Here is a 27766-nt window from a genome sequence, read left to right on the forward strand (position 1 = left end):
GGATTTACCAAGTCAAGGCATTTTGGTGATGCTTAGAAGTTTGGGGTAAGATTTAAATGCTCTGACTCCGTCCAGAGCCTCCTCTGGGCCCTGGTTGCCTGCTGCCTCCTTCCTGGGCATGGTGGTCAACTTCCTGGCCTTTCTTGCCCTGTCAGGACCTGGGAGGCCAAGCGAGAGTTCAGCTTGACTTCTGTGAGGCCTCCACTGGGGCTGGGGCTGGGGCAGCCCAGGAGGCAGGTGGAGGGAGAGGGCCCACCTCAGGCACCACCCGGCCATCTTCCTAGGGTGTAAGGACCCTTCCAAATGGTCAAGTCTTGAGATCCCTTGCACAGATAGGTGGGGAAACACAGGCCAAGTGAGGACAGGGGACTTCCACCAGGTCAATGAAGAGTCCCGCAGAGGCAGGGCTTGGCCCTGGGCCTTGGGACTCCCAGCCCTGGACTATTCCTCAGCCTCCTGCTGAACTTCCTCCCCCACCACCCACCGGAAGGAAATCGGCCCCACATACCCTGGCTGACCCTCCCTGGCCTGCTTTTTGCCAGAGCCCTTGAGACTGGCTGAGAACTGGTTGCCATAGAGATGGTGGGGCAGGCAGTTCCAAGGCTGGCAGATGGGGGTGGGGGACGGGGCAGGACACCAATATGCGAAACACCCACCAACAGCTGAGCAGGACTACTTCGGGGAGACCAGGGCAGGACATGAGGCTCCAGGCTCCAGGGAAGACCATCGGGCTGCTCAAGTTTCTGTCAGACATCTCCCATGCTGAGCAGGTGAGGGAGGCCCCGTGGAGGGCACTTCCAACTGCCTGGAGGCAGGCAGGCTGCCTGGGGGCACGGAGGCCAGGGCTGAGGGAGGTGCTGGAGACTGGAGCTGAGGCCCAGGTGAGAGACAGGAAGGCCCAAGGCCGGCAGGGACCATAGGGAGGCCACAAGGGTTCGGGGTGAAGACGAGGAATTCACCCAGAGATGACTCCCAAGCTTCCAGTGGAGCGATGTAGGGAACACTGCAGAAAGATGAGGGCTTCGGGAAAGATAATGAGTTTCCTCTACCTTGACTTAGCAAGTCCAGGGCCCCACGGGGCATTCAGAAGAGCTGTCCGGGACCCAGAGGCAGCATTGTACAATGGTGACAAATCTAGGCTCTGGGGACAGACTCAACATGTTCAGATCCTGACTCCACTTACTGGCTGGGTGACCTTAGTCAAGTGATGTCACCTCTCTGAGCCTCAGTGTTCTCATCTGCTATGAGATGAGATCTCATAGGGATAACAGTGGAATATAGGGTCCTTGGGAAAGTTAAATGAGTTGATGCGTGAAAATCCCAAGCACCCAGCAGGTACTCAGTAAGCAGCATCTTTGAATATTAAAAATTGAGGTACTGATCAGTCAGTTTTAGTGGTAACAAGTCAGTTTTAGGGGGCCAGCCAGGGTGCGCAGAAGAGGAGGGTCCCCTGGGGGAGGTGTGGGGTGGTCCAGGAGGCTGCTCAGAGCTGGGCCTCCTCCGTTGTCTTCACCTAGAGGACTGGGAGTGGCGATGGTGTGACTCTGGCCCAGCAGCCGAGGTCTCGGAGCACAGGGCAGATGGCAAGGAAGGACCGGAGGCCCCAGGTCCGGAACAAGAAAGGGCATGGCTCTGCTGAAGCTGAAGAGTAAGCAGCTGTGTGCCAGGCTGGGTGGGATGCTGGGTATCAGGCCCAACTGCAGGCCAGCACCCTGACCTTGACCCCTGCTCCCTGTCCTCTCTTCCTCAGTCTCATCCCCTCTTCTCCTCGGAAACCCTCCTTCCCCTTCCAGTGGGCCTGGGAGAGCTTCACCACTGATGGCCGGGCTCTGCATCAGCCTAGCTCCTTCTCGGCCCCTGGCTACCAAGCCATGCCTTTGCCCCGAGCAGTCCTCAAGTATAAGGCCAGGTGCAAGTCCACAGCCACCCTCCCAGAGGCCCATGGCTTCTGCTGGAAGACTGAGGTGCCAAACCTGGAGAGGAGCCAGCAGCTCAGGGCCTGTGGCTTCATCCCCATCTCTCCTGGCAAAAGGGAGAGCCAAGAACTGGAGGCACTCAGTGAGTGTGACCTCCAGCCACCTGGGAAGAGGTCAGGATCAGGATCCGAGTCCGAGGAAGGCACTGAGCTGGAAGCCCTGGGTGCTGAGGAGACAGAGAGGGGTATGAGCCCTGGGGAACTGCCCCACCTCCTTGGGAGGGGGTTGATCTTAGAAGAGGAGCCGTTTGCAGAGGTGACAGAGGAGGCTGAGGAGGGGGAGCACAGGGCCCCCCATAGAAGGAGGGCTGGTTCTCAGAGAAAGGGGCAGAATTTTGGCAAGGAGGCTTCCAATGAGGGTGACCTGCAGTGCAAGGGGAACAGCTCCAGCTCCAAGCTCAGAGGATCACAGAGGAGGAAGTCAAGGGCCAAGGAGCTGGAGGGGCCGTGGGACCTGGAGAAGCTGCAGAGGCACTTACAGCAAGACTTGGACTGTGGTGAGTGTGGGCTATCAACACCCGGGTCCCCAGGAAACCACACAGTTGGGAAGAGAGATTAAGTTGGGAAGACAGGGTTGTGCTGTGCTCCAGGTGCTGGGCAGGATTGCCCAATGGGCTGGGATGGGGGCTACTCTCTGACTTGTCCCACTGTGGATAGGCCCTGAAAAGCAGCCCTGGAAGGCTTTGCAGGCTACTGTCCAGGCCTCCAATCGGAGTGGGAAGACCTATGCCTTGGGAGATGAAGAGACTTTCCTGTTTGCCAACTTTCCTAACCGTACCTTCCACAAACGACAGGAGGCCACAAGGTAAGTTGGAAGAAAAAGGACGATGGGAATAAAGGGCTGGGAGTAGAGAAGGAGCCAGTTCTCCAGAGACACTGAATTATTCATCCTCTCATTCATTCCTTCATTTATCCATTCTCTAATCTTCTGGGCATCCAATCTTCTGTGGATCCATCCATCCATCTACCCACTCATCCATCCATCCATCCATCCATCCACACGCCCTCCCACCCATTCACCCATCTATCCACCCATTCACCCATCCATCCATCCACTCACCCATCTATCCATCCACCTATCTGTCCATCAACCCATCTGTCCATCCACACATTCACTCATCCATCCACCCATCCATCTACTCACCCATCCATCCATCTCTGTCTGCTTGGCCAGGTGTCTATTGGCACAAGCCACTTTTCAATCATTTCCCATCTTCTATTCATCCATTAATCTATTAACTAAATGATTAATGCAACATATGTTGAATATCTACTCATGGGTGCTTAGGATGTAAAGATAAAAAGACTTGAACCCAGCCCTAAGAAAGTCAAGGTCTGCTGGAAAAGGAGACAGATGGGCAAGACAGCAATGAGGGCAGTAGAGTTAGATGACTGCTATACTTAGGGCTTGAACAAAAGACAATGAGAGCAGAGGGGGAAGCCTGGGAAGGGGCACTGTTGCACTGTCTAGATAAGGGCCTGAACCAGCTGGCCACGTGAATGGAGATGGGGATCCATTTAAGAGATATTTGGGGGTTGGCTCAGCAGGTCTTGGTGACTAGTTAGAAGTGGCAGGTGAGAATCCATTTCAGTATTCTAATAGCACCCCTCAATTCTTACTCTGTCATCCCCTGCTTGCTTCCCATGCTTCCCAGTCCACTTGGAACAAAGCCCAGATTTCTCGGTAAGGAGGCTCCTATCTCCCACACCAGCCAGTCAGAAGGGCCAGAATGCCCCATGCTTTACCTCTCCCAGGACTGCTCCTTTCCCTCATTCACCCAGCTAACTCAATGCATCTTTCAACTTCCAAGTCAGGCGCCCTCCAGGAAGCTCTCCCCTGTGCTTGCCTCTGCCACAGCTCTTGCCACCCGGCCTTGCACTGGGGTGCCAGGCTGCCTGTCTCTCCCTGTGTACAGGCTTAGAGCTCCCTGAGGAAGGTGCCAGATCTTATTGGACACGGCCTCCCTGGTGCCCTACAAGGGACGTGGCACCCAGTTGGTGCTCAAGAAATATGTGCTGAGTGAATGAGTGCATCTACCCTTTAATTTGTCCAACCATGATTGGATTATGCATGAATTCACCAACACTGAGTTTCTGTTTATGTGAAGCACTGTTCTAGGGGCTGGGGATACACTGGTGGTGAAGAGAGGGGTAAGGAACCCTGCTCTCATGAGGCTTACAGTCTATGTGGGATGAAGGATAATTAATAAAGAAATGAACAAAATGTATAGCTAGAAATGGAAAATACCTGGGAGGTAGAAAGGGGTGGTCAGGGAGTCTCTCTCTCTGACATCTGAGCAAGGACCTCACGGACAAGGAACTGGCCATCAGAGCTAGGGGAAGAACATTCCAGGTGGAGCTAGGTGTTGTCTACTCAACCATCCACACCATTCATCCACCCCTTCATCCATCCATTGATCCCCTCACTATTTTGTTTCTGTTTCCCATCCATTCATCTATCTGTCTGTCCCTCCATCCAAAAGGCATGAACCTAGTTCCTACCAGAGATGGGGGGCAGAGAGAACAAGATCTGGCCCTTGCCCTCAGGAGAGCTGCTTTGCCAGGGGAAGTTAGCCATACGGGTGAGGGCACAGGGGCACTAAGCCCCACAGGGCTGAGGATGTTCAGAGTTGGGGCACACAGCTGGCTAGAGTGGGAGGAGGCTTCCAGGAAGAGTAGGGAAAGGCCTTGAGGTGGGCCTGAGGGCCAAGCCCCAGATGCAGCCCTCATCACATCAGACTTCCATGACAAACCCCATCCCCCAGGCCTGTGATCCCTCCCTCGGGCCCCCATACTCCTCTCCCTGCCCCTGCCCTCCATGAGACTGCTGCCCCCCGCCCCAACCCCAGACTTCTCCCACCCTCTTCTTTCCCTCTCCCTACCCAAGAAGCCTGCTGCAGGCCTGGGAGCGGCAGCAGCAGGAGGAGCGGGAGCAGGCCGAGCTGCGGAGGGCCAGGGAGCAGCGGGTCCAGCAGCAGGTGGCTCGCTGCCTGGCAGCCTATGCACCCAGAGGGAGCCAGGGGCCGGGGGCCACCCAGCGCAAGCTGGAGGAGCTGAGGTAGGAAGCCTGGGCTGGGGAGGGCCCGGTGGGGAGAGGGCAGGGAAGGCAGTGCAAGATGTCAGATGTCAGAGGAAGGACAAAGGAGACCTGGCTCTCACCTTCCCTCAGGGCTGAGTCTCCACAGCCATCCTACAGCCCTGGCAGGCGGGCCGGGCCACTTGGCCGCACTTTACAGATGAAGACACTGAGGCACGCGAGGAGAAGGGGCTGAGCCAAGGTCACCCAGTTAACGATAACAATCCTGCAGCTGTCAGAAGCTCACAGTTAAAATGGTCTACATGCGTTACCACATGATCAAATCCTGTTTTTCTGATTTCAAAAGCCAGGCATGCTTATTATCAAAATGTAGATATTACTGAAATCATTCCCTGAGCACAGAAACAGTACCTGTGATCTCACTCCTGGGCACAACCATTGTTTGCTATCAGGTGAAGAGTCATCTGTTTATTCTCTTCCTATATGCTGACCATTAAAAAGAAACAGGCAAACGTGTATTTAAAAGCAAATCTCTTTTAGACTCATATAACAGGCCCACGAAGTGGGCATTATCATCAGTCCCATAATTCGACAGAGGAGGAAACAGAGCTCAGGGAGCTCAAATAATTTGCCAAAGGTCACAAGTGAGCTGCAAAACTAGGATTCCAGTTTGGGCAGCCGTTTAGCCACCCTGCTACCCCATCTCCCAAGTGCTCGAATACCCAATCTGTAGATAAAGTGTCCCAGGGTCTTCCCCCAAAAGCCCCACCTAGTGAAACAGATAACACAAATAAATATGATCACCAGGGCCGTGGACACTGAGCACCTACTGGGTGCATTGGCAGCAGGGCTGCCCTTTCCACACCTCATCTCCTTTCATCCTGGGAGAAGGGCTAGGTCAAGGTTGAGTGGAGCACTGCGAAGAGACCAGAGAGTCTCTGCCCTGCAGCGGGGCCATCAAGGACTCAACAGAGTTCCGATCACCTACTCTTTGAGGCTCAGGCTTATCATCCCCAATTTTGAAGATGAGAAAACCAGGGCTCTTAAGAAGTCAAGGGTGTTTTGGGACGCCTGGGTGGCTCAGTTGGTTAAGCGACTGCCTTCGGCTCAGGTCATGATCCTGGAGTCCCGGGATCGAGTCCCGCATCGGGCTCCCTGCTCGGCGGGGAGTCTGCTTCTCCCTCTGACCCTCCTCCTTCTCATGCTCTCTCTCTCTCATTCTCTCTCTCTCAAATAAATAAATAAAATCTTTAAAAAAAAAAAAAAAAAAAAAAGAAGTCAAGGGTGTTTTAAAGGAATCCTTGGCCAGGGATCAGGCAGATGCCTTCTCCTTGCCAGACCTCTCAAGTTCATTGTTTGTGTGTTTATTTTTTCAATAAGGCAGGAAGCGTAAGGTTCAGAACTCCACGTGACAGATGTCTGTGAGAGGAGTCTTTCACACACACCTCTTTTATTTTCTACTTGAGAGCAGATGTTTTCCATGGGGGTCTCTCAGCCCTTACATCCTGTGACTTTTGCTGTCTCTGAGCTGCAAAGGCTCTGCCCTGCACAGGAGGGGCGGGTTCAAGAGAGGTCGCCCTGTGGTAGGGAAGCTATGTGCCTTCCTTTTCCTCCCAGACGTTGGACAGGGCTGACATCCAGTCCCAAGCTTCCTTTCTGCTTGGGGCTCCAAGACATGGACTTCCTCTCAATTCTAACAAACAGCATCAAGAACCAAGAAGGAAAAATATGCATGACATCATAGGCAAGACAGAGACTGAATGCCAGCTCATTCCCCACCCCCGCCTTTTGTAACTGCTGAAATTACCTCGTGAATGCTGAAGACTCCGTTTTGCAATAACTTCTGTGCCTGGCCATGGGTTTCCAAGTTCATCTCTCATTTGTGAATGGAGGAAGGTTCCTTCCTGGCACATAGCCAAGGGTCCTGGCCCGACAAGGCAGTGTTTTTCCGAGGGGCCCCTGCATGTTTGCTAGAGGTCCCAACACAAGTCTTTGAGTCTTGTCTCTCCTCCCCTCCTGTTCTGTGTGTGACTGCTGCCAACACACCCCGAGACCTCTCTTCCGTGCTTCACAGGATTCCTGGTCCCGTGTGGCCAGAGGGCCCCTCTTGCTGCCTGGATATTCGGCTTGATGAGCAGACACATTTCAGAAAAGCGCACAAACCAGGTTTTTGTAAATGGATGTGTGCTTCCCCCATGGAACCCTGATCTTTTCAGGAAGTGTTCTTTCATCTGCAACCTAATTCTTTTGTTCCTTCATCCCATTTTCTAAGTTGTGCGCTTATAAAAACGACAGAGAATGGTGACAAACTTGTCTAAACCCTGCCATAGTGCAAAGAAAACTGAACCCAGAGCGGGGCCTTGCCCAAAGCCATGGTCAACAGCCCCGGCTTCTCCCTCACAGGTGCAGTGTGAGAGGGCGCAGGGGTGTAAACGCAAGGAGGGGAGAAGTTGTGCAAGCAGAAACCCAGTCGCTCTGAAGCCAGCGCTGGCCCCTCTCCCTTGGGGGTGGCGGGGAGGCTTGATGAGCCCTGGCTGCTCGGCCTGCGGACCTGGACTCAGGGCTCAGTCTCTCACTTCCCAGCTGTGCGACCTTGGCCAAGTCCCTCAACCCTCCTGGGCCTCAGGCTCATCATGGGTAAAATGGAGCAAATAATTTCCACCCCACTGACCTCAGGAGGAATCCAGGGCGAGAGGATGGGAATGAAATGGCTTTGCAAGGTAAGGGTGGGGAGGATGTTGAGTCCTCAGTGAGGATGAGTGGACTCAAGAGTGGGGACGGGTTGTGTTCATGGTTAGCTGCCCAGAGGCCCATCTCCCTGCAGGCGCCAGGAGCGACAGCGCTTTGCTCAGTACCAGGCAGAGCTGCAGGGCATCCAGCACAGGGTGCGGGCCCGGCCCTACCTATTCCAGCAGGCCATGCAGGTGAGGGTTAGCACCTGGACAAGCATGCCCCTGCCCTGAGAACAGCGCTTCTCACTGGAGGAGTGGGTAGGGATGTAAGGTGAGAGGGGCCCCCTTGGCTGGGGCCCCGGGCCACTGCCCATCTGGATGCCCTGGGACCCTCTCAGTAATCCCAGCACCATTTGTCCTCAGCAGCCTTGGCGCAGAGCAGGAATGCTTCTCTCTCCTCAGGTCAATGCCCGGCTCACGGTGACCCGGCGCTTCTCCCAGGTGCTGTCAGCACTGGGACTGGATGAGGAACAGCTACTGGCTGAGGCAGGAAAGGGGGACACAGAGGGCACCTCCAGGAAACCCAGGTGAGGCCATCTAGCTAGCCAAAGAGCTGGCTCTGCCCAGCTACAGGGAGAAGGGGTGCCATCGTCAGTACTCTGGGCCCCACAGGGCCTCCCCCAGCTGTCTCCCTGCCCACCTCCAGCCTGGACTGGACATCCAGGGAAAAGCTGAGAAAACTTGTGGACAACCGTGCTGATCCGCCCTGAATCTATGCTTCAGTCCTGGCCTGGTCCACCCCCTTGGCCTGAAGGGCTGTCTAGCTCTAGGGGTCAATAAGTCCTTCCCCAGGCCCTGTCCTCCATGTCACCCGAGGAAGGCAGGACCAGGGTTATGTTCCCCAGATCCCAATAAAGAAACTAAGGACCTGAGGGGCAGGGGCTTTGCTTGAAGATACAGGAGCAATTAAGCCACAGAGGCAGTCTAGGAATCTGTGGCCAGCTGAATGGCCACACACCAAGCCCCTGTTACGGGGTGGTGTCACACGAATCACCCCCCGGGATACTGTCCCTTATGCTTTAGAACAACCTGGTGCACAGCAGGGATTGTGAGGCTCATTCATAAGGAAACTGAGGCTTGAGGAGGGGAAATCACTTGCTCAGAGTCCACACAGCATAGGAGCCAGATTTGAACCCACATTGTCAATCACGGCCTTTCCTCTCCTAAAGCCCAGGTCTCCTTGGGCATGGGGGTGGGGAGTTAGAGCCCATGGTGTCTATCTGTGTCTCCGTCTTTAAGGAGCCACAGGTCAATGGGCGTGAGAATGGAGCACTCTTCTGAGAGCCCTGCAAAGACAGAACGCATTGGAAGCCAGCCTGACAGGCACTCCACTCCAAGCCCAAACCAAGAGTCCCTCCCCTAAGAAAACAATTAAATGCTTTATGGAAAATACAGCGTGTAATTTCTGGCGCTGCTGGGAAGAGGCTGCGGGCTGGGAGTAGGAGGTAAGCAGGTGGCAGCAGGCTGAGCTTGTCCCATCACCCAGGAACGCTGCTTGTGAAGCTGCTCCTGAGTGGGTCACCTCACAGCGACAACCGCAACTGCTCCACTCTCCACCCCCGTTTCCAGCATACTTGCTGGGTCCTAGGAATTCATGGCCTCTGCCTTTGAGAACTTGGGGCGGGGTGGGAGTTTGGATCTTTAAAGGGGTGCATACCTCACACTGTAACAGGTGGGTTGCACAGGGACCACCAGACCGAGCAACTGCGGGGTGGGGGCCTGAGGAGGGATTATGTGAACTGGGATTTTAACTTTTTTTTTTTTTTTAAGATTTTTATTTATTTATTTGACAGAGAGAGAGAGACAGCGAGAGAGGGAACACAAGCAGGGGGAATGGCAGAGGAAGAAGCAGGCCTCCGGCAGAGCAGGGAGCCCAATGCGGGGCTTGATCCTCACGACCTGAGCCGAAGGCAGACACTTAACGACTGAGCCACCCAGGAGCCCCTGGATTTTAACTTTTAAGTAACTTCAAGTTGAAGCCCCCAAGGTGGGAGGGAGCTCACATACACAGATGTGCCAAGTTTTGTGCTCAGTTTCAGGGAGTTCAGAGTACAGATTAAAAAACCCAATGCAGAGGGCAGTTAAGGCTCGCACTCCTGGTTTCCGCTCAGGTCGTAATCTCAGGGTCCAGTTCCGGGCTTCTCTCCCTCTCCCTGCGCCTCCCGCTTGCGCTCTCTCAAATAAATAGATAGACCTTAAACAAACAAACAACAATCCAAGGAAAGTGGGAAGGCAGCATTTGCTGACAATACCGGTTGTAGGGGCTCGGAAGTATGGGCTGTGAAGCGGGGTGGGGGGGGAGGCAGGGAGGGGGCGTCTCAGAACATAATGCGTCGTCCCACACCCGCTAGAGCCACGTCCCGGGGAAGCCCACTAGGAGGAGGACGCCTACGGGAGCGGCAGGTGCCATCCACGGCAAGACCACAAGGCAGGGAGCGTCCCGTGGCCGGGAGGTGCTTCCAGCTCCCAGGTTGCCGGCTTAAAGGGTTTATAGTTCAGAGACACGTAACCCCTAGACCGGGTCCACGCGCCCCCTGGAGCGCATGCGCAATGACACTGCCAGTTTAAAGACCACCACCCCACACCAAACCGGCCGCAACTGCGCAGTTGGGCTCCGATCCCGGCCTTCCCATGAACCTTTGGGGCGGGCTCCGCGGCGAACGACGGAAGCAGCCACTCTTGGTTTCCGGCAACACGACAGCGGCTGCCGGGCGACCCGGAAGTGTTCCCATTTTGCGTCGTCGGGGTTCGGCGGCGGCCGGGCTCGGGGCGGACGTACCGCCATGGGGTCTTCAAAGAAGCACCGCGGAGAGAAGGAGGCGGCCGGGACGACGGCGGCGGCCAGCACTGGAGGCGCCACCGAGCAGCCGCCGCGGCACCGGGAGCACAAAAAACACAAGCACCGGAGCGGCGGCGGCGGCAGCAGCGGCGGCGAACGTCGGAAGCGGAGCCGGGAGCGTGGGGCCGAGCGCGGGGGCGGGCGGCGCGGGGCCGAAGCCGAGGCCCGCAGCGGCGCGCACGGGCGGGAGCGCAGCCAGGCAGAGCCCTCTGAGCGGCGCGTGAAGCGGGAGAAGCGCGATGACTGCTACGAGGCCGGTGAGGGGCGGGGCCTGTGGGGGGGCGGGGCGGGCGGGCTGGCCTGGGTGTGCAGCCCGAGCACGCCGGGGCCCAGGCACCTCGAGGCTGTGTTTATCAGCCCTTATTAAAGAGGCTTCCTACGGGTATTTGGGATTAAAGATTGCCTTCGTCTACTAAGCTCCGCGGGGGCAGAGATTTTGTTTTCTCAAAATTGGCACATCACAGGCCCTCAGTAAATGTTGAGTGAATGAATGAAGTTGTGCTAGGGTGTGCAGAACCAGGAAGAAACCTGGTATTGGGCAAATCGTGTACGGTTCATAGCAGAGGTATGAATCGGGTCCGAGCACAGAGGACCCTATAGAAATTTGAATTTTGTCTTGAGGTTTGTAGGGAGCCATGGATTTGAGCTGAGGAATGAGTTGATTGTATTTTGCAAAGATCACTGTATTGAGAACTGGCTCAAGAGTAGTCAACACTGGAAGTCAGGTGAGGGCCGATAGTGGTCACACTGAGGCAGAGCAGTAGGATGGAGAGACCTGAACAGACTGAAGAACTGTTTTGCAGGAGGAATTAAGAGAGCTTAGCACTTGGATGAGGGTGGGAAGAAGGAAATGAGGATGACTCCCTGAATTGTGGTTTGAGCCACTGGATGGGTGGTTGTATTGTGTACTGAAATTGAGGACTTTGGGAGAGAAGCAGACTTTTGAGGGGAGAGAGTTCAGTTTTGGAGAGCGTTGCATTTGATGTGCAGGGTTTGGGCTGCGTAGAGCAGTTTGGAAGTCATGAGTATTTAGGTGGCAAATGAAGTCCACTGAGAGAGAGTGAGGAGTGGACAGTACAACCTAAGAAATGCCAACGTTTTAGTAATAGGTGGAGCAAGATGCTACAAAAATGCCTGGTGGTACAGTATCCAGAAAGGCAGGAAAATCTGTCGAATCTTGTATCGTGGGGTCTGTGGGAACAGAGATATAGAAGGAGTAATCAACGGTGTCATGCGCCACAGAAAGTGAAGGAAACTCGAGCTGAAAAGAATCCACTGGATTTAGAAATTAAGGAGGCTGGTGACCTTGGAGAGAGCCTGGAGAGGTTGGGATCCAGGGTGCAGGTGAGATATAGGGGAGGAGGTTCGTTGTGGGGTGGGGAGGCAGGAAGGATGAGCAGGGGGTGGCAGCTGGGTGGGGGGGCTCCATCTGATGGTGTCCAGCTTCTGTCTGTGGGGTTCCACGAAGTTATTTGCTGATTGTGAGGTGGGTAGCAGAGGTCTGAAATGTTTTATCTCAGTGTTCTTAACATCCATCACAAATCAGGGACCAATAAATACATTTCTTGACCGGATGAGCTGCACAGAGGACATAGTCATGCTGCTAACACGGTCCCTGGCCTGTGGGGAGAAACAGACTCGGAAGTGAGTGATGGGGCTGTGGAGTTCAGGGGAGAGCAGTTCATTCGGATCAGTCATTGAAAGGGAGTTCAAGAAGGAGGTGGCGTTTGGTCTCTGCATTTGGGTAGGATCTTGTCGATCAGAGTTAGGCCCAGGAGGGCAGTGCAGGCTGAAAACTGTATACAGAAGTGGAGCGGAGGCAAAGGTGAAGGATGCAGCAAGGTTGGACCTTTTGGGTCAGGAAAGGAAGGTTATATAGAGAGTCGGGGTGTCAAGAGATTAGGATGAGGTAGAAGGAGCTACTGGCGTGAAGGAAGGCTGCTGGTTTTGGGTGTCTCAGTAAGGCCCAGGTGCTGGTGAGGGGGTCCCTGCCGCTAGAGCCAGAGATGTGGCTTGTTGGCCATTTGTTCAGCTCCTGAGCCATGCTTCTTGTTCCAGCGGCCAGCTCCAAAACTAGCTCAGGAGATGCCTCGTCACTCAGCATCGAGGAGACCAAGTAAGTTCTGTCTCCCTTATGTTTCTACTTTTATTTTCTGAGACAGAGAGCTTCTGGGACAGCTTCTTGGGGGGCCTTTCCCCCACTAAACATTCTAATTGGAATTGGAGCATAACCATTTGAGTTATAGAAGAGGACGCTAAAACCCAAGAGGAAAGATGGCCTTTTGCTGGTTAGGGGCAGGCCAGGCCTAGCACCCATGTTCCTTGATTTGGAGGCTGGTGTCTGTCCCAATGTCCTAGGCTGCCTGGGTCAGTCCCTGCTTTGGGAACCCTTAGGACTTCTCAGTTCCATCCTGTTTTCAGCCCCTGTCTGTCCAGAAATGTCTTTGATGTTCCTATTTCGTTGACAGCTCCTAACACTTGTATCTCTTTGTCTTCAGTAAACTGCGGGCAAAGTTGGGGCTGAAACCCTTGGAGGTCAATGCCGTCAAGAAGGGTGAGTGTGGGGCCGAGAATGGGGGTGAGGGAGGGCATTTGGGTGGAGGCAAAAGACCATCTGAAGGGGTCTTTGAGGAGGGTTGGATTATGGCTCAGGTTCCACACCATTTAGTGGCCCTGTGTGTGTGTGTGTGTGTGTGTGTGTGTGTGTACGTCCTTGTTGATAAGCACAAGGCCTTTCCTTACAGTCGTGATGGGGGGCTGGGAAGAGGCTTATTCTTGACGTTCAGATGCCTAGCACTGTGCTTGCTTCAGCTGGGAGGCCGCGTTAGCCTCCCAGGCTGAGACCCGGGCACACGTACTGCAGACTGATCTAGGCTCTGCACGTGGTGGGTTGGTTTGTTTCTTAAAGCGTGATTGGGTGCGGCGGGGCGTTGGGGGGGCTTGTAAGGTGTGGAGGATCCTATCATGCTGTGTGGGGGGACGTGGAAGTGTGGGGCTGAAGTGGGAGGAGGACGGTGAAGGATCAGCCCCTGCCCCTCTCCTGGCCCCTTCTGGCCCCCTGAGCTGGAAGGGGGCAGGGTGAGTGGCTCCCTCCTCTCCCCACCAGCCATGGGCAGGCATAGCCTCACGTCTGGGCCCCCCTTCCAGAGGCGGGCACCAAGGAGGAGCCCGTGGCAGCCGATGTCATCAACCCTATGGCCTTGAGACAGCGAGAGGAGCTACGGGAGAAGCTGGCAGCCGCCAAAGAAAAGCGCCTCCTGAACCAAAAGCTGGGGTGAGGGGGTCCCTGCCAGGGTGGGCAAGGGAAGGACCTGAGGAGGCTGCCAAGGAGCTCTTGAGTCGGGTACGGGGAGGAGGAGTGGGGCTCCCCAGAAGACCACTTTCCTCTCTCTTCAGAAAGATAAAGACGCTGGGGGAGGATGACCCCTGGCTGGATGACACTGCAGCCTGGATCGAGAGGAGCCGGCAGCTTCAGAAGGAGAAGGACTTGGCAGAGAAGAGGGTGAGTGCCTGGGCAGCTGGGGGTGGTCGCTCCGTGCCTCTGGTAACCTGACTGGCTGGTGAGGCCGGAGACTTGTCCTTGGGAGGTTACTGGGCTCAGAGAGGTCAGAGGTCCATGGTCAGTGGTGTCTGCTCTGGATTCTTAGCAGCTGCTCCATAAGGCCTACTTTTTTTTTTTTTTTTTTGCACTCCCACCTGGTCCCCACGTGTCTTCCAGTGATGCTGAATGGCCTGAGGTCATAGGTCACCCCCCTCTCATCCCATAGGCCAAACTGCTGGAGGAGATGGACCAAGAGTTTGGGGTCAGCACTCTGGTGGAGGAGGAGTTTGGGCAGAGGCGGCAGGTGAGCAGCCGGGCTGGAGGCAGGGGGTGGGGAGCACTGCTGTCCTTGGTGCTGGGATCCCAGGGCTGGGTGGGTCAGGGCTCCTGACTTGGCTGGACGTTCCCCCTCCCCTCTAGGACCTGTACAGTGCCCGGGACCTACAGGGCCTCACTGTGGAACATGCTATTGATTCCTTCCGAGAAGGGGAGACCCTGATCCTCACCCTCAAGGACAAAGGTGGGTTAAGCTCCAGTGCTCGGGGGGGGGGGGGGGGCAGAGGCACTGCTGCGTCGAGGCCCAGCGTGACGGGCCGCCGCTCCCGCCCTGTCCGCAGGTGTGCTGCAGGAGGAGGAGGATGTGCTGGTGAACGTGAACCTCGTAGATAAAGAGCGGGCAGAGAAGAACGTGGAGCTCCGGAAGAAGAAGCCTGACTACCTGCCCTACGCGGAGGATGAGAGCCTGGATGACTTGGCACAGGCAGGCTGGGCAGCGAGATGGGGGCTCTGTGGCTTTTCACGAGCCAGGCTGGGTCCCAACCAGTACCTTTTGTCTTGCAGCAAAAACCCCGCTCTATCCTGTCCAAGTATGATGAGGAGCTCGAGGGCGAGCGGCCACACTCGTTCCGCTTGGAGCAGGGTGGCACCGCTGATGGCCTGCGGGAGCGGGAGCTGGAGGAGATCCGGGCCAAGCTGCGGCTGCAGGCCCAGTCCCTGAGCACAGCGGGGCCCCGGCTTGCCTCCGAGTACCTCACGCCCGAGGAGATGGTGAGCTCCTCGCCTGCACCAGCACCTTGTAATTGGGGTGGGATTCCTCCCTCTCCTCTGGGGTCATGTGCTGCCCAGGGCGGCTGTGGAGGAAGAGCGAGTGTGAGGGGCTTGGCCATCGTGGTCAGCGGTGTATGGCAGCCCTGGGGAGGTGCTGCGGGAAGACGGTGAGTGTAGACAGAACGGGGACTGCCGGAACAGATGGTTCTGAGCTCGTGTTTGAGCTCGGGGACGTAGCCAGCTTGTGCCTTGGGCGAGTCATTTAACTGTGAGCCTGAGGCACCCCGTTTGAAATGGGAGTGGCAGGAACCATCTCTTGAGGGCCGGTGCAAGGATTTGTGACAATGTGGCTAAGTGGTAATTTTACGGCTGTGTGTGGATTTTGTATTTGGGATGATTGTGAACACAAAGGTAGACATCTGGCTCAGTAGATTCTTGGCTGTGTGATTAAGAGCAGGACTCTGGAGGCTGAAGAATAAGGTTCACAATCCTGGCTCTCCCATTTAGGAGCTGGGTGACCTTAGGCAAGGAATTTAGCCTCTCTGTGCCTTGGTTTTCCTCATCTTACAGGTGAGATGAGATCGCACCTACCTCATACATTGTGTGTGTGTGTGAGTGAGTGTGCGAAGTGCTTAGGCCAGTGACTGGCATGGAGGAATGCTAAACAAGTATTTGTTCTTGGGGCGCCTGGGGCCTCAGTCAGTTAAGTGTCTGCCTCGATTTCGGCTCAGGTCTTAATCTCAAGGTTGTGGGATGGAGCCCTGCGTGGGGCTCCATGCTGGGTGTGGAGTCCGCTTAAGATTCTCTCCCTCTTCCTCTCCCACACACCTCGGTCCCTCCCTCCCTCCCTCCCCCACCCCTCTAGTAAAAAAAATTTTTAAGTGTTCATTCTTGTGGGCTCGTGGCTGTCCACCTTCCCCATTTCATGTCTCATCTCTCTTCTCTCTCCCTCAGGTGACCTTTAAAAAGACCAAACGGAGGGTGAAGAAGATCCGCAAGAAAGAGAAGGAGGTGGTAGTCCGGGCTGATGACTTGCTGCCTCTTGGAGACCAGACTCAAGACGGGGACTTCGGTTCCAGGTGGGCTTGGAAACAGGGTTGCGGTGTGGGGGCTGGACTGGCCTAGGGGCCCGCGCTCACTGGAGAGGCCTCTTTCCACAGACTGCGGGGCCGGGGTCGGCGCCGAGTGCCTGAGGCAGACGAGGAGGCCCCGGAGGAGGAGGAGAAGGAGCAGGCGCCTCAGCCCCCGCAGTCAGATGACACCCGCGTGGAGAACATGGACATCAGCGATGAGGGTGAGGGGCGCAGCCGGCTGAGGGTGGGTGGCGAGGGCAGGGCCAAGCGCCCCAGGGCGAGGAGAGGATCCAAGCGGGGGTCTCCTGTGTTCCCTCCAGAGGAGGGTGGAGCACCACAGGCCGGGTCCCCGGAGGTGCTGGAGGAGGACGAGGCGGAGCTGGAGCTGCAGAAGCAGCTGGAAAAGGGGCGCCGCCTGCGGCAGCTCCAGCAGCTCCAACAGCTGCGAGACAGCGGTGAGAAGGTGAGGGGGCCCCAGAGGCTGGGTGCGGGGCGGGCGCGTGCTGGCCTCCCCAGCGCCAGGGCCTTCGGGGACAGGCGCGTCTGGGGTCACCTGTCCTCATAAGCATGGCACCTCCATTCCAGTTCCGGTCATCTTTTTTGTTTAATGTGTTGGTAGATTTTTTTAAGTTCGAGCAGTGCGTTTGCTCTAAGATATTTTAGGGCTGGAGCCTTCCCTGTCTTCCCTTCTGTGGCTGGGTGTTGCATGCTTGCTGTCCCAGGGGCGGGGGAGTCACTGGGGAGCAGGACAGCAGGGTCCCTGTGCTCGCGGAGCGGCCTCGCCAGCGGCAGCCGGGGGGCGGGGCAGCGGGGAGCGGCGCGCACATGCGCACACCGCACTTCCGGCAGCGCCCGGAGGGGGGCGACCGTCCGCGGGGGGGCGGAGCGGATGGCTGGGGGCCGGCGCTCTGCGTCCGCCGTTCAGGGGACGCCTTGCAGGGGGCGGCGTTTGACTGAGACTTAAATAGCACCAAGGAGCCGACCTCGCCGAGATTCGGGGTGGAGGTGGGCGGGCAGGCCGGGCGCTGGGGCGGCGGCGACGGCCGGTGTCCTGTGTCCTGGACGAGTGGCCTAGAACACGTGAGGGCCTGGTGGTGTGAGCTGAGCAGAGGCCGCTGGGGCCTTGCGGCCGCGAGCATTGCTGAGTCTCAGTGGGCGCAGGCCTGGGCCGGGCCCTGCCTGCTCTGTGTGTCCGCTCCCTTCATGCTCGCGGCTGCACCCTGTGAGGAGGGGTCCGTTCTCTCCATTTTGTACATAAGGAAGCTGAGGCACAGAGGCCTTGGCCAAGTGGGGCCAGGGTGACGGGCCGGTACGTGACAGAGCTGGGGTTTGAACAGCCCGACTCCACCGTCCCCACTTCTCCCCGCACCCCTCCTACCTCGGGGGGGGGGGAGAGAGAGGCGGGAGCAGGGAGCCCCGCGCAGCCCCGCGGTTGGGGGGGCGGGGCTCCTGCAGAGGCGCTCGAGAGGCAGCCCCTGAGGCAGAGTGCGGCGGCCAGTGCGGCCGAGTCACAAGCCCAGACGGGCTTTCCAGGAGGGGGGAAGGCGTCTTCGAGCTCCTGAGAGGCAGGTCGGATTTGGCACGGTGGAGTCCACAAGACTGAGGCGATGAGGAGGCCAGGGCAGCAACTTGGGACAGTCCCTGGGAACGGGCGCCGGCAGACTGCGCGGCTGTTGGAGGCGTCGGGGCCGCGGTCTCGGCTGCTCTGTCTTCGCAGCATCTGCGGCCCGGGGTCACTGGGCGAGCGGGCATGGCTGGGATCCAGTAAAGCTGGGCTCGCCGGAGCCGGTGCTGGGCCATCCGTGGGCCGCCGCTGCCGTCAAGAGGGTCAGAGACGTGGGGCGGTAGCCGAGAGCACATAAGTCTGGCCTCGTGGAGCTTTTGTTCTACTGGGGGGATGTGAAAGACAAGCATCCTGCGGGAGAACCACTGGGAGCAGAAACAGGAAGAGGCGACGTAGTGGAGCGATCAGGAGTGAAGGAGCGCTCCCCTTTTATGTCTGTTGGTCAGGGTGGGCCTCCCTGAGGAGGTGACATTCGAGATCCAGATGAAGTGAGCCTCAGCGACATCTAAGGGCAAGGTTCCGAGATGAGGGCGCACCTGGCCCCCAAGGCCCCGAGGCAGGAGCCAGCCGGGCTTGTTCAGGAGGTTGGCTGAGGCCTGTGTGGTTGCAGTGGCAGGAGCGGCGGGGAGAGGGACGGGGAAGGAGATGGTCACAGGCCACGTCAGGCAGACGCTTGCTGTTGCGGTAGATTTAGCCGAGAGTTCTGTTTCTCTGAGGAAGACCAGTGGAAGGCTGTTGTAGTCGTCCAGCTGAGGTGATGCTCGACTGTGGTGACAGCCACGGAGACGAGGAGATGGCCATATTTGGAAGGCATTTTGAGGGTAGAATCAAGTTTGTCAGTGGATTGCGGGCGAGATTGCGAGTAGGTACGAGAAGTTAAGGATGAGGGGAGCCTGGGTGGCTCAGTCGTTAAGTGTCTGCCTTCGGCTCAGGTCATGATCCCAGGGTCCAGGGATCGAGCCCCACATCGGGCTCCCTGCTCCGCAGGAGGCCTGCTTCTCTCTCTCCCGCTCCCCTTGCTTGTGTTCCCTCTCTCGCTGTGTCTCTCTCTGTCAAATAAGTAAATAAAATCTAAAAAAAAAAAAAAGTTAAGGATGACTCCCGAGAATTCCGACTTGAACATCTGCCCGTTTGCTGAGTTAAGGAATAGGTAGGGCCGTTCCTGGGATGGGAAGAGCCAGGGGAGGAACACGTTGGGGGGAGATAACAAAGCATTCAGTTTTGGTTAAGTTTAAGGTACCCTTTTATTAGTGGTGATTCATACTGAACAGGCAGTTGGACACACGAATTTGAACTTTCAGGGAGAGGCTGAGACTGCAGTTCTTTTTTTTTCTTTTTTTTTAAAGATTTTATTTAATTATTTGACAGAGAGAGACACAGCGAGAGAGGGAACACAAGCAGGGGGAGTGGGAGAGGGAGAAGCAGGCTCCCTGCTGAGCAGGGAGCCCGCACGTGGGGCTCGATCCCAGGACTCTGGGATCATGACCCGAGCCGAAGGCAGACGCTTAACCGACTGAGCCACCCAGGCGCCCCTGAGACTGCAGTTCTAAATGCGGAAGTCAGTGCGCATGTAGACAGGAGTTAAAGCCATAGGATTGGCTGGAGTCACCAGGACAGTGAGTGTAGGTAAGAGAGAGGAGCCGGAGAAGGAGAGTGCGTGAGGATGGCAAAGAGGACAGGGTGTCGTCCTGGGAGTCCTGTGACAGGAGGCTCTTGCGAGGAAGGAAGGAAGCATCTGTGACACCGCCACGGAGAATTCGGGTCTCGGGGATGAGCATCGACCTTTGGATGGGGCAGCATGGCGGTCACTGATGCTCTTGTCTAAAGTGGCCTCCGTGGGGTGGTGGGGAATGAAGGCCAGACCACGCAGGCTTTAGCAGGGTTGCTGGGTACAGGATTACCAGATGAGAGCCAGTTGTGTTTCCGTACGCCAGCAAAAGACAGCGTTTGTGAAAGCAGTATTGATAGGGAAGTAACATGGATAAGCGATAGAAAGCAAAGTGGATGAGAGGTAAGCTGGACTGCGGCAAAATAAAAAGGAGCACGCGATGTGCAAGATGTATATGGGGAAAATCGCAGTCCATCTTTGAAAGACAGTAAAGAAGTCGTAAGTAGACTCTTGTGTTAGGCAGCTCGGGCCTCCATGACAGGGCCACGGACTGGGTGGCTTAAGCAACAGAAATTTATTTCTCAATATCCTGGAGTCTGGAAGTTCAAGATCAAAGTGTTGGTAGGTGTGGTTTCTTCTGAGGCTTGTAGGTGGCCGTCTTCTTGCTGTGTTCTCTCATGGCCTGGGTGCCTGCATCCTTCGAGTCCCTTTCTCTTATGAGGACACTGGATTAGGGCCCTGCCCTTATGACCTCCTTTGACCTTAATCATCTTCTTAAAGGCCCCGTCTCCAAATACAGTCACACTGGGGGCAGGGTTTCAACATAGGAATTTTGGGAGGACACAGTTCAGTCCACAACAACTGTGTTCGTGGATAGGACTCAGTAGCGTAAAGATGTTCATCTCCTCAAATTAATTTGTAGATTAAATGCAATTCCAGTAAAAATCCCAAAGGGATTTTTGTGGAACCTGGGAAGCCAATTCTTAAATTTACTTGGAAGATCAAAGGGCCAACAAAAGCCAAGATGCTTTCAATAATAAAGTGGTGAGCTTTGCTCTGACAGATCTCATTTTATTCATTGTGGTAATTGAGGTGGTGAAATAGCGGCATAAGGACAGACTGACAGGGCCGAGACCGAGTAGAAGGCCCGGGAACAGACTCCTGAGGGGGGACGGTGGCTGTCCCAGTGGGAAAGGGCGCTCACTTCAGCAAGTGCTGTCTGGACAGTCATTTACCTATTTGGGAAAAAAGTGAAATTGGGCGTACCTCACACAAGATTGACTTACAGATAGGTTAAGAACTTAGAAGTCAAAAGTTAATATTCCAGAACAGGGTTAAGGAAATGATATTTGTGACTTTGTAGCAGAGAAAGGTTTTTTCCTTTCATAAGTTGCATTGAAATACACAGAACATAAAATTTACCATCTTCACCGTTTTTAAATAAATGTCCAGTTCTCCTGAACTGTTAAATCCACTCACGGTGTTGTTCAGCCTTCCCCACCAGCCACCCCCAGAGCTCTTCTCATCTCGAAAAGCTGAAACTCTGTCCCTGTTAAACACTGACTCCCCTCCCCCCGCCCCTGGCGGCCATTGTTCTACTTTCTGTCCCTATGATTTTGACTACTCTAGGGACCGCCTATAAGGGCAATCACAGCGGGGTTTTGTTTGTGACTGGATTACTTCAAAAGAAAGATTTTTTAAGATGTAAGTGTAAAGCATAAACCATGAGGGAGAAAACTAATAACTTAACTACTTAGAAATTAAGAACTTCAGTTTTTTTAAAAAGACACCGTAAGGAGATGTTTGCCCACGTGTATATAATCATCAGTGGGTTAGTGCCAAGAATATCCAAACGACAAAAATTGGCAAAATAGGAAAATAGGCAAAAGACCTCAGTGGGCAGTTCACAGAAGTGGAAGGGTAAACGGTCAATAAAATACCCAATGAGGTGGGTTCCTGGGTGGCTCAGTCGGTTGAGTGTCCGACTCTTGATTTCGGCTCAGGTCATGATTTCAGTGTCGTGAGATTGAGCCCTGTATCAGGCTCTGAGCTGGGCGTGGAGTCTGCTTGAGATCCTCTCTCCCCCCCCCCCCCCCCCCCGTTCATGGGGGCTCTCTCTCTTAAAACAAAACAAAACACCCAGTGAGGCCCAACTTCATGAATGGTTAAGGAAAGACAAGCTAAAACAATGACGGACCAGGTCATACCCACATCATTTGGCAAAAGTGTCAAAGTCTGACAATATCAAGTGTCAGGATTTAGAGCAGCCAGAATTCTTGCACACACTTCACAGGCACGTAGGGGACTCTGATGAGATTGGGAAGGCGTTGACTAATTCACATAAAGGCAAGTGTGTGTGCCCTTCGGCCCAGCATCCCCACTCCTGCATGTGTACCCCAGACACACACTTGCCCGGGTGCTCCGGGAGATGAGCATCTCATTGCTTGTGTTTGCATTATTTGTGATAACAGAGAAGGCCCATCCGTGGTGTGCAGGGGAACTAGATTAAGATACGTTCATGTCATGGTTCTGTAGTGAAAAACTAAGACGTACAGCCACTCAGGTCAAAATGAATTTTAGTTACTTTTTATTTTTTTGAAGATTTTATTTATTTGACAGAGAGACACAGCGGGAGAGGGAACAGAAGCAGGGGGAGTGGGAGACGGAGAAACAGGCTTCCCGTGGAGCAGGGAGCCCAACACGGGGCTCGATCCCAGGACCCTGGGATCCTGACCTGAGCCGAAGGCAGACGCTTAACAACTGAGCTATCCAGGCTCCCCAAGATGAATTTTAAAATATAAAGCAAATCGTAGGGGAATCAGTTTCAGATTGTATAATGTTTTAAAAATGCACAACAAAATAATACCCTGTTGGTGGATAGGTCCTTACGTGGAAAAACTAAAGAAAAGCCAGTGAATCATGACCACAAATAAGGCGAGGAGACACTGGGGCTTGAAAAAGTATTAATAGTGTTTCTTAGACTGGGCGATGGGTGCCTGGGGGTGTGTGTGTGGTTGTTCCTGTTTTTAAAAAACACACGTGTGTTGAACCCTTTTATGTTTATGGTGCGTTCACTAAAAACATAAACATAGTGTAATAACATGGAAGGGAGGGGCGTTGGGTGGATATGGTGGCTGGAAACTTCCCTGAGGAGCTTGCTGCCAGGGGCAAGCAGTGAGATTGTGGGGTGGAAGGAGCGGAGATCCTAGGCAATCCTGCGTGCTTATGGGAATGATGCAGGAGGGGGACAGCGGGGACAGTCAGTAGTGTCAGGAGCGGAGAGGTGAGGGGCCTCGGAGCCATGCCGGGCAGGAGGATGGCCCGAGGGAGGAGCAAGGCGGAAGGTGTCGGTGGCGGGTGGGTTCTGGAAGCATGTGGGAGTTGCACAGGGCATCTTCCTGTCCTGTGGCCTCAGGGAAGGGTTCTGGAAGAAGCGGTTTTTATGTTGAGTCCTGAAACAGGAGTTTGGGGGTGAAGGGAGGGTGGCAGTGGAGCGGCAAGAGGCCCCAGTGTGCTCCAGGCCCAGACGAAGACGTGAGGCTGCGGGGCATTGGAGAAGGGCCGTGTAGAATTTGGATATGAATTTAAAGGGCAGAAGGAAGCCGTTGATGGCTTAGGAGCAGAGGAATGCAGTGGGTGTAGGTGCAGAGTGGAGAGCGGACTGGGAGACAGGGAGGAGGCAGAGACCCGTCAGAGGCCTTCTGCGCACAGTTGGAGGGCTTGTCTTTCTGCCACTGGGGAGGATTTGGGGTTTCTGGGTCTCAATGGCACCTCCCCAGAAACTTCTGGGTTTGCCCACAGCTGCTCCCTCCCCCAGGTGGTGGAGATTGTGAAGAAGCTGGAGTCTCGCCAGCGGGGCTGGGAGGAGGACGAGGACCCGGAGCGGAAGGGGGCCATCGTGTTCAATGCCACGTCGGAGTTCTGCCGCACCTTGGGCGAGATCCCCACCTACGGGCTGGCCGGCAACCGGGAGGAGCAGGAGGAGCTCATGGTGGGTCCTCGGGCAGCCTACCTCTCCCCTCCCCTCCCCTCCCCTCCCTCCTCTTCGCTGCTCCCCTCTGCTCTTGGTTCGGGTCTCCCCTGCCAGTCAGGTCCTGGTCAGGTTCTTTGTAACTGGTAACAAGCCTTGGTGCTCTGGCGGGTTAGGCTGGCCGGGGGGCTGGGGCTCCCTGGGCTGACCCCAGTCTCTGACCCCAGGACTTTGAGCGAGACGAGGAGCGCTCAGCCAACGGCGGCTCGGAGTCGGACGGGGAGGAGAACATCGGCTGGAGCACAGTCAACCTGGACGAGGAGAAGCAGCAGCAGGATGTGAGGGGCGCAGGAGCGAGGGGGGCACCGGGAGGGTGGAAGAGCAGGAGAGCACGGCTGGGTGGGGGGAGGCCGCCCACTAGGCTCCCGCCCCGGCTCTGCCCCTTCCTTGCTAGGGGACCGTGAGCGAGGGCCCTGTGGTCTCAGAGCCCCGTGTCCTGCTGTGTGATGGGGGCGGCAGAGCTCAGTGTGGTGCGAGGAGTCTGGCCCAGCGCCCGGTCCTGGGAAGGACCCCAGTTGTGTGTGCTGGGGGTGAGTCGGGGTGAGAAGTGTGGCCCACTGACCACCTTTCTCCCTGTGTGCTGCCCCCCAGTTCTCTGCCTCGTCCACCACCATCCTGGACGAGGAGCCCATCGTGAACAGAGGGCTGGCAGCTGCCCTGCTGCTGTGTCAGAACAAAGGTGAGGGACCGGGAGCCTCGGCGGGGCGGGGAGCTGGCCCGGCTTCCTTTGCTCCCCCCGCTGCCTCCACCGCTCCCCCAGGGCCCGAGCGCTGCTCCTCTGCACCCAGTCCTGGGGCGATCATAGCAGCATCTGGCCTTTCTGCTCCGTGTCACCCCATTTTTTGAGGGCTTTGCCCCTCCCCCCCCCCAAAGCCCCGCTCACCCTGCAAGTGGCTGGTGGGGGGAATCGGGCAGTTGAGGCGGTCAGGCCGTGGTGCGGAGAGAGCCTGGCCTGAGGTCCCCGCTGAGGGCAGCCGCCTGGAGTCCGACCGCTGCCTGTCCCCAGGGCTGCTGGAGACCACCGTGCAGAAGGTGGCCCGGGTGAAGGCGCCCAACAAGTCCCTGCCGTCGGCCGTGTACTGCATCGAGGACAAGATGTGAGTGCAGGGGGGCGGGCAGAGGGCCACGGGCTGGGGAGGGGGGCGCTGCCGGGAGCCCCGGGGGCAGCGCGGGTAGCGGCCGGCCCTGAGGGCCCCCCCTTTCGGCCCAGGGCCATCGATGACAAGTACAGCCGGCGGGAGGAGTACCGCGGCTTCACCCAGGACTTCAAGGAGAAGGACGGCTACAAACCCGACGTGAAGATCGAGTACGTGGATGAGACGGGCCGGAAACTCACACCCAAGGAGGTGAGCGGGGCTGGGGGTGACTGAGTCACGAGAGGTGGGGCCCCCACCCTTCCCAGATGAGGCAGGACTGCGCCGAGCGCCGGCTGGGGGGTCGGCGAGCTGTCGGTACCTCGGTGCCCCAGTTTCCGTCTCCGGTGGGCCCAGCGGGCCCCGTCACAGGCCTGGTTCCTTTGCCCACCTGCCCCCTTGTGGCTTGACCTACCCCGGGGGCCGCCTTTCTGTGGGTGGCATCCAGGCAGGGGGCTGACTTGTGCTCGCTGCCCACAAGCACCAGGGTCCCCCTGGCACCGTCCCCACCTGGGTGTGCTGCCCCCGAGCCCCAGCCTGCTGGCTGCCTTAGCCTCCGTGTGCCGGTGCCACTCGGGGTCCCGAGTGCCCCCACTGCAGCACATCCAGCCCTGGAACCCGTCTCCCCGGCTCTGGGGAGCCCCCGGAGGGTGCCAGGGTTGCAGCCCTTCTCCTAGCCCCCTCCCACCACCCCTTAGCCCAGCACGGGGTCGGCTGAGTCCCCACCCTTCCCTGCGCTCCAGGCACGGGTGCCTCTAACACTGGTCCCGCCCGTGTCCCAGGCTTTCCGGCAGCTGTCCCACCGCTTCCACGGGAAAGGCTCGGGCAAGATGAAGACAGAGCGGCGGATGAAGAAGCTGGACGAGGAGGCGGTAGGTGGCCCGTGGAGACGTGGGCGGCTTCCGCACCTGCTGGTGCTGGCGTGGCTGGTGGCCTGGGGCCCACCCCTGCCCTGTGCTGACTGGCCCTCCTCCTGCAGCTCCTGAAGAAGATGAGCTCCAGCGACACCCCCCTGGGCACGGTGGCTTTGCTCCAGGAGAAGCAAAAGGCCCAGAAGACGCCGTATATCGTGCTGAGCGGCAGCGGCAAGAGCATGAACGCGTGAGTGGGGAGGCGCGGGGGGCAGGGACAAGGGACGAGGGACGGCACGGGGCCTGTCGCGGTGGGAAGGCCCCTGCCGGTTTCCAGCCTCATGCCCCTCTTCTCTCTGCAGGAACACCATCACCAAGTGAAGCCAATCTCCCTTCTGATCCCCTCCCCGACTTTAATATTAAATAAAATTCCCTCCTTATTTTTTCCTCCTTCGTCATGGTGCAGATTCCAGGGTTAGACCCGGGAGGAGGGGCAGGTGATGCTGGGAGGAGCATCCACACACTGCCCTCCGGTGGGCCCTGGTTGCTATGTGACCTCAAGCAAGTCACCGAACCTCTCTGAGCCTTAATTCTGCCATTCGTACAGTCAAAACATGTCTGTTTCATAGAATGTCCCGTGAAGATTAAATGAGGTCGTTCGTTCACTCATTCATCCGCCTGGAATTTAGAGGTGAGCCAGACTCCTCAGAGGTGGCTTCGAGTCTGACATATGCTCAGTATGACCCGGCCATCCGATGACACAGATAACTGAAAGAGATGAGGGAGGGAACCGTCCAGATCCTCTAGGACAGTCCTCCACCCCCGCCCTGGGCCCGGGCCGGCCAAAGAAGCCAGTTGGTTTATTTTCTCAGCCCCCCCCCCCCCCCACCACTCCTGGCTTCATTGCTCGGGTCCTGCGTGGTTGTCAGAGGTCGCGCCTTATCCTCTGCACGGCTGGCTTTCAGGTGAGAGGTGGAGGTGTTTTTAGCGCCTCGGTCACCCTGGTCTCTCCCAGCCTCTGTTGCTACACAAATCACTGCTCTGGGGCCCAGGACTACGTGGGGGTGCCACCCCGCGCTCCTGTACCCTTGGTCTGCGTGGAGACTTGGCCCGCGTGCCGTTCCCCAGGGAGGTGGGCCCCGGAGGACGCTGGGACGTGCTGAAGCCCCGAATCGAGGGCAGGGCGACCAGTGGCTCCCGTGGGAGTCGGAGCCGGTGTCCTGCCCCTGCCGAGGCCCAGGTGCACGCCAGGTTCACAGTTCGTGTCTAATGCGAGCAAACACTAAGTGGAAGAGAAGGTTGGTTTAAGTCATCTTGGAAAAAACATGAGCAAGGACGACAGTTGCCTTAGCGGGTTGCTCTTCGTGACGGTCGCCTGACGAGCCAGCAGGCGGTCACATCGCGCTTCTTGAGCTCGTCTCCCTCACGTGAGGTCTCACTCCGATTTAATTTTCGTCTTGGCTGCTTCTCCGGCCCCTCGGAGGTGCCTGCAGGCTTGGAGCGCCTGGGCTGGGGGCGCCGTCCCCCCGGAAGCCGGCGAGGCCCATCGGTGGGGTGCGCGGCCTGTGCCTGGTGCGGCCCCCGGCCGGGCTGTGGGGGAGCCCTGCCTCACCCTCTGCAGGCGGGCGTCCCTGGGGAGGTCGTCACCACTGTCAGAGCCGGAAACAGGGCCTCGTCTGGAGCAACAGCGGACCGGGGTCACACTGATCCGGTTTAGCCCAAGATGCCTCCTAACTCTGACCCCGGTAACTAGTAGACAGTAAATGGTGAACAGGGACTAGGAAAGGCTTCAGGTGACACTCCGGGACCACCTCCAGGAAGCCGCCCGGTCGGCGCAGTCTGCCTGCCTCTCATACCGGCTGCAGGCCCCTTCCCTGCCCTGATGCTCGCTAGCCCCCCCTCAGGCTGTGTCCGCCCACCTGGCTGGGGCTGGGAGGGAGCAAGGAGTCAGCTCGGCTCCCAGGAGGTAGGAGGGGCTGGGGACCACCAAATCCTTTGAGGCCTGAGCCCCGAGGAAAGGGGGCGTCCCAGCTCTGCGGCTCAGGGTGAGGCCCCACCAGCAATGCTTGCCCAGACCCTCGCCAGCTGGGGCAGCACTTCCGCTGTGGAGGCTGGGGTGAGGGTCAGTGAGCTCTTAGCTGGGGCTGGTGGGGGCACAGCTGGGGCAGGAACCATCAGGGCTGCTTTTCCACTGACAGCTGTCTGACCAGGGGCCGCCCAGGACCCCTTCTCCACTCCCTGCCCAGCTCAGCTCTTGGAGGCCCTTCTGGACACGGTGATGAGATACCCAGCACGGAGGCCAGCTGGCTGACGTGGCCTTGAGCTGGGCACTGAG

General features: G+C 57.0%; 2 protein-coding genes across 2 annotated transcripts; both read left to right on the top strand.

The window, feature by feature from the left end:
• The first annotated feature begins 693 nt into the window (after positions 1-693).
• On the top strand, positions 694-8454 carry TSGA10IP (testis specific 10 interacting protein). Its single transcript, XM_032414819.1, has 8 exons — positions 694-770; positions 1520-1648; positions 1751-2472; positions 2633-2780; positions 4863-5033; positions 7837-7936; positions 8147-8271; positions 8391-8454. The coding sequence occupies exons 1-8, from the start codon at positions 760-762 to the stop codon at positions 8452-8454; spliced, it is 1470 nt and encodes a 489-aa protein (XP_032270710.1). The 5' UTR covers positions 694-759.
• Positions 8455-10347: 1893 nt separating this feature from the next.
• Positions 10348-26265, top strand: SART1 (spliceosome associated factor 1, recruiter of U4/U6.U5 tri-snRNP). The gene is made up of 20 exons (XM_032414890.1): positions 10348-10840; positions 12642-12699; positions 13082-13137; positions 13731-13857; positions 13980-14085; positions 14351-14428; positions 14545-14644; positions 14742-14884; positions 14965-15171; positions 16126-16250; positions 16332-16465; positions 16565-16707; positions 23235-23408; positions 23615-23725; positions 24039-24126; positions 24454-24544; positions 24658-24793; positions 25363-25452; positions 25560-25681; positions 25794-26265. Exons 1-20 carry the CDS (start codon positions 10528-10530, stop codon positions 25810-25812), a joined length of 2421 nt encoding a protein of 806 aa, XP_032270781.1. The 5' UTR covers positions 10348-10527; the 3' UTR covers positions 25813-26265.
• The last annotated feature ends 1501 nt before the right edge of the window (positions 26266-27766 follow it).

This window comes from Phoca vitulina, unplaced genomic scaffold (assembly GCF_004348235.1).
Source record: "Phoca vitulina isolate PV1807 unplaced genomic scaffold, GSC_HSeal_1.0 scaffold16, whole genome shotgun sequence".
NCBI lineage: Eukaryota > Metazoa > Chordata > Mammalia > Carnivora > Phocidae > Phoca > Phoca vitulina.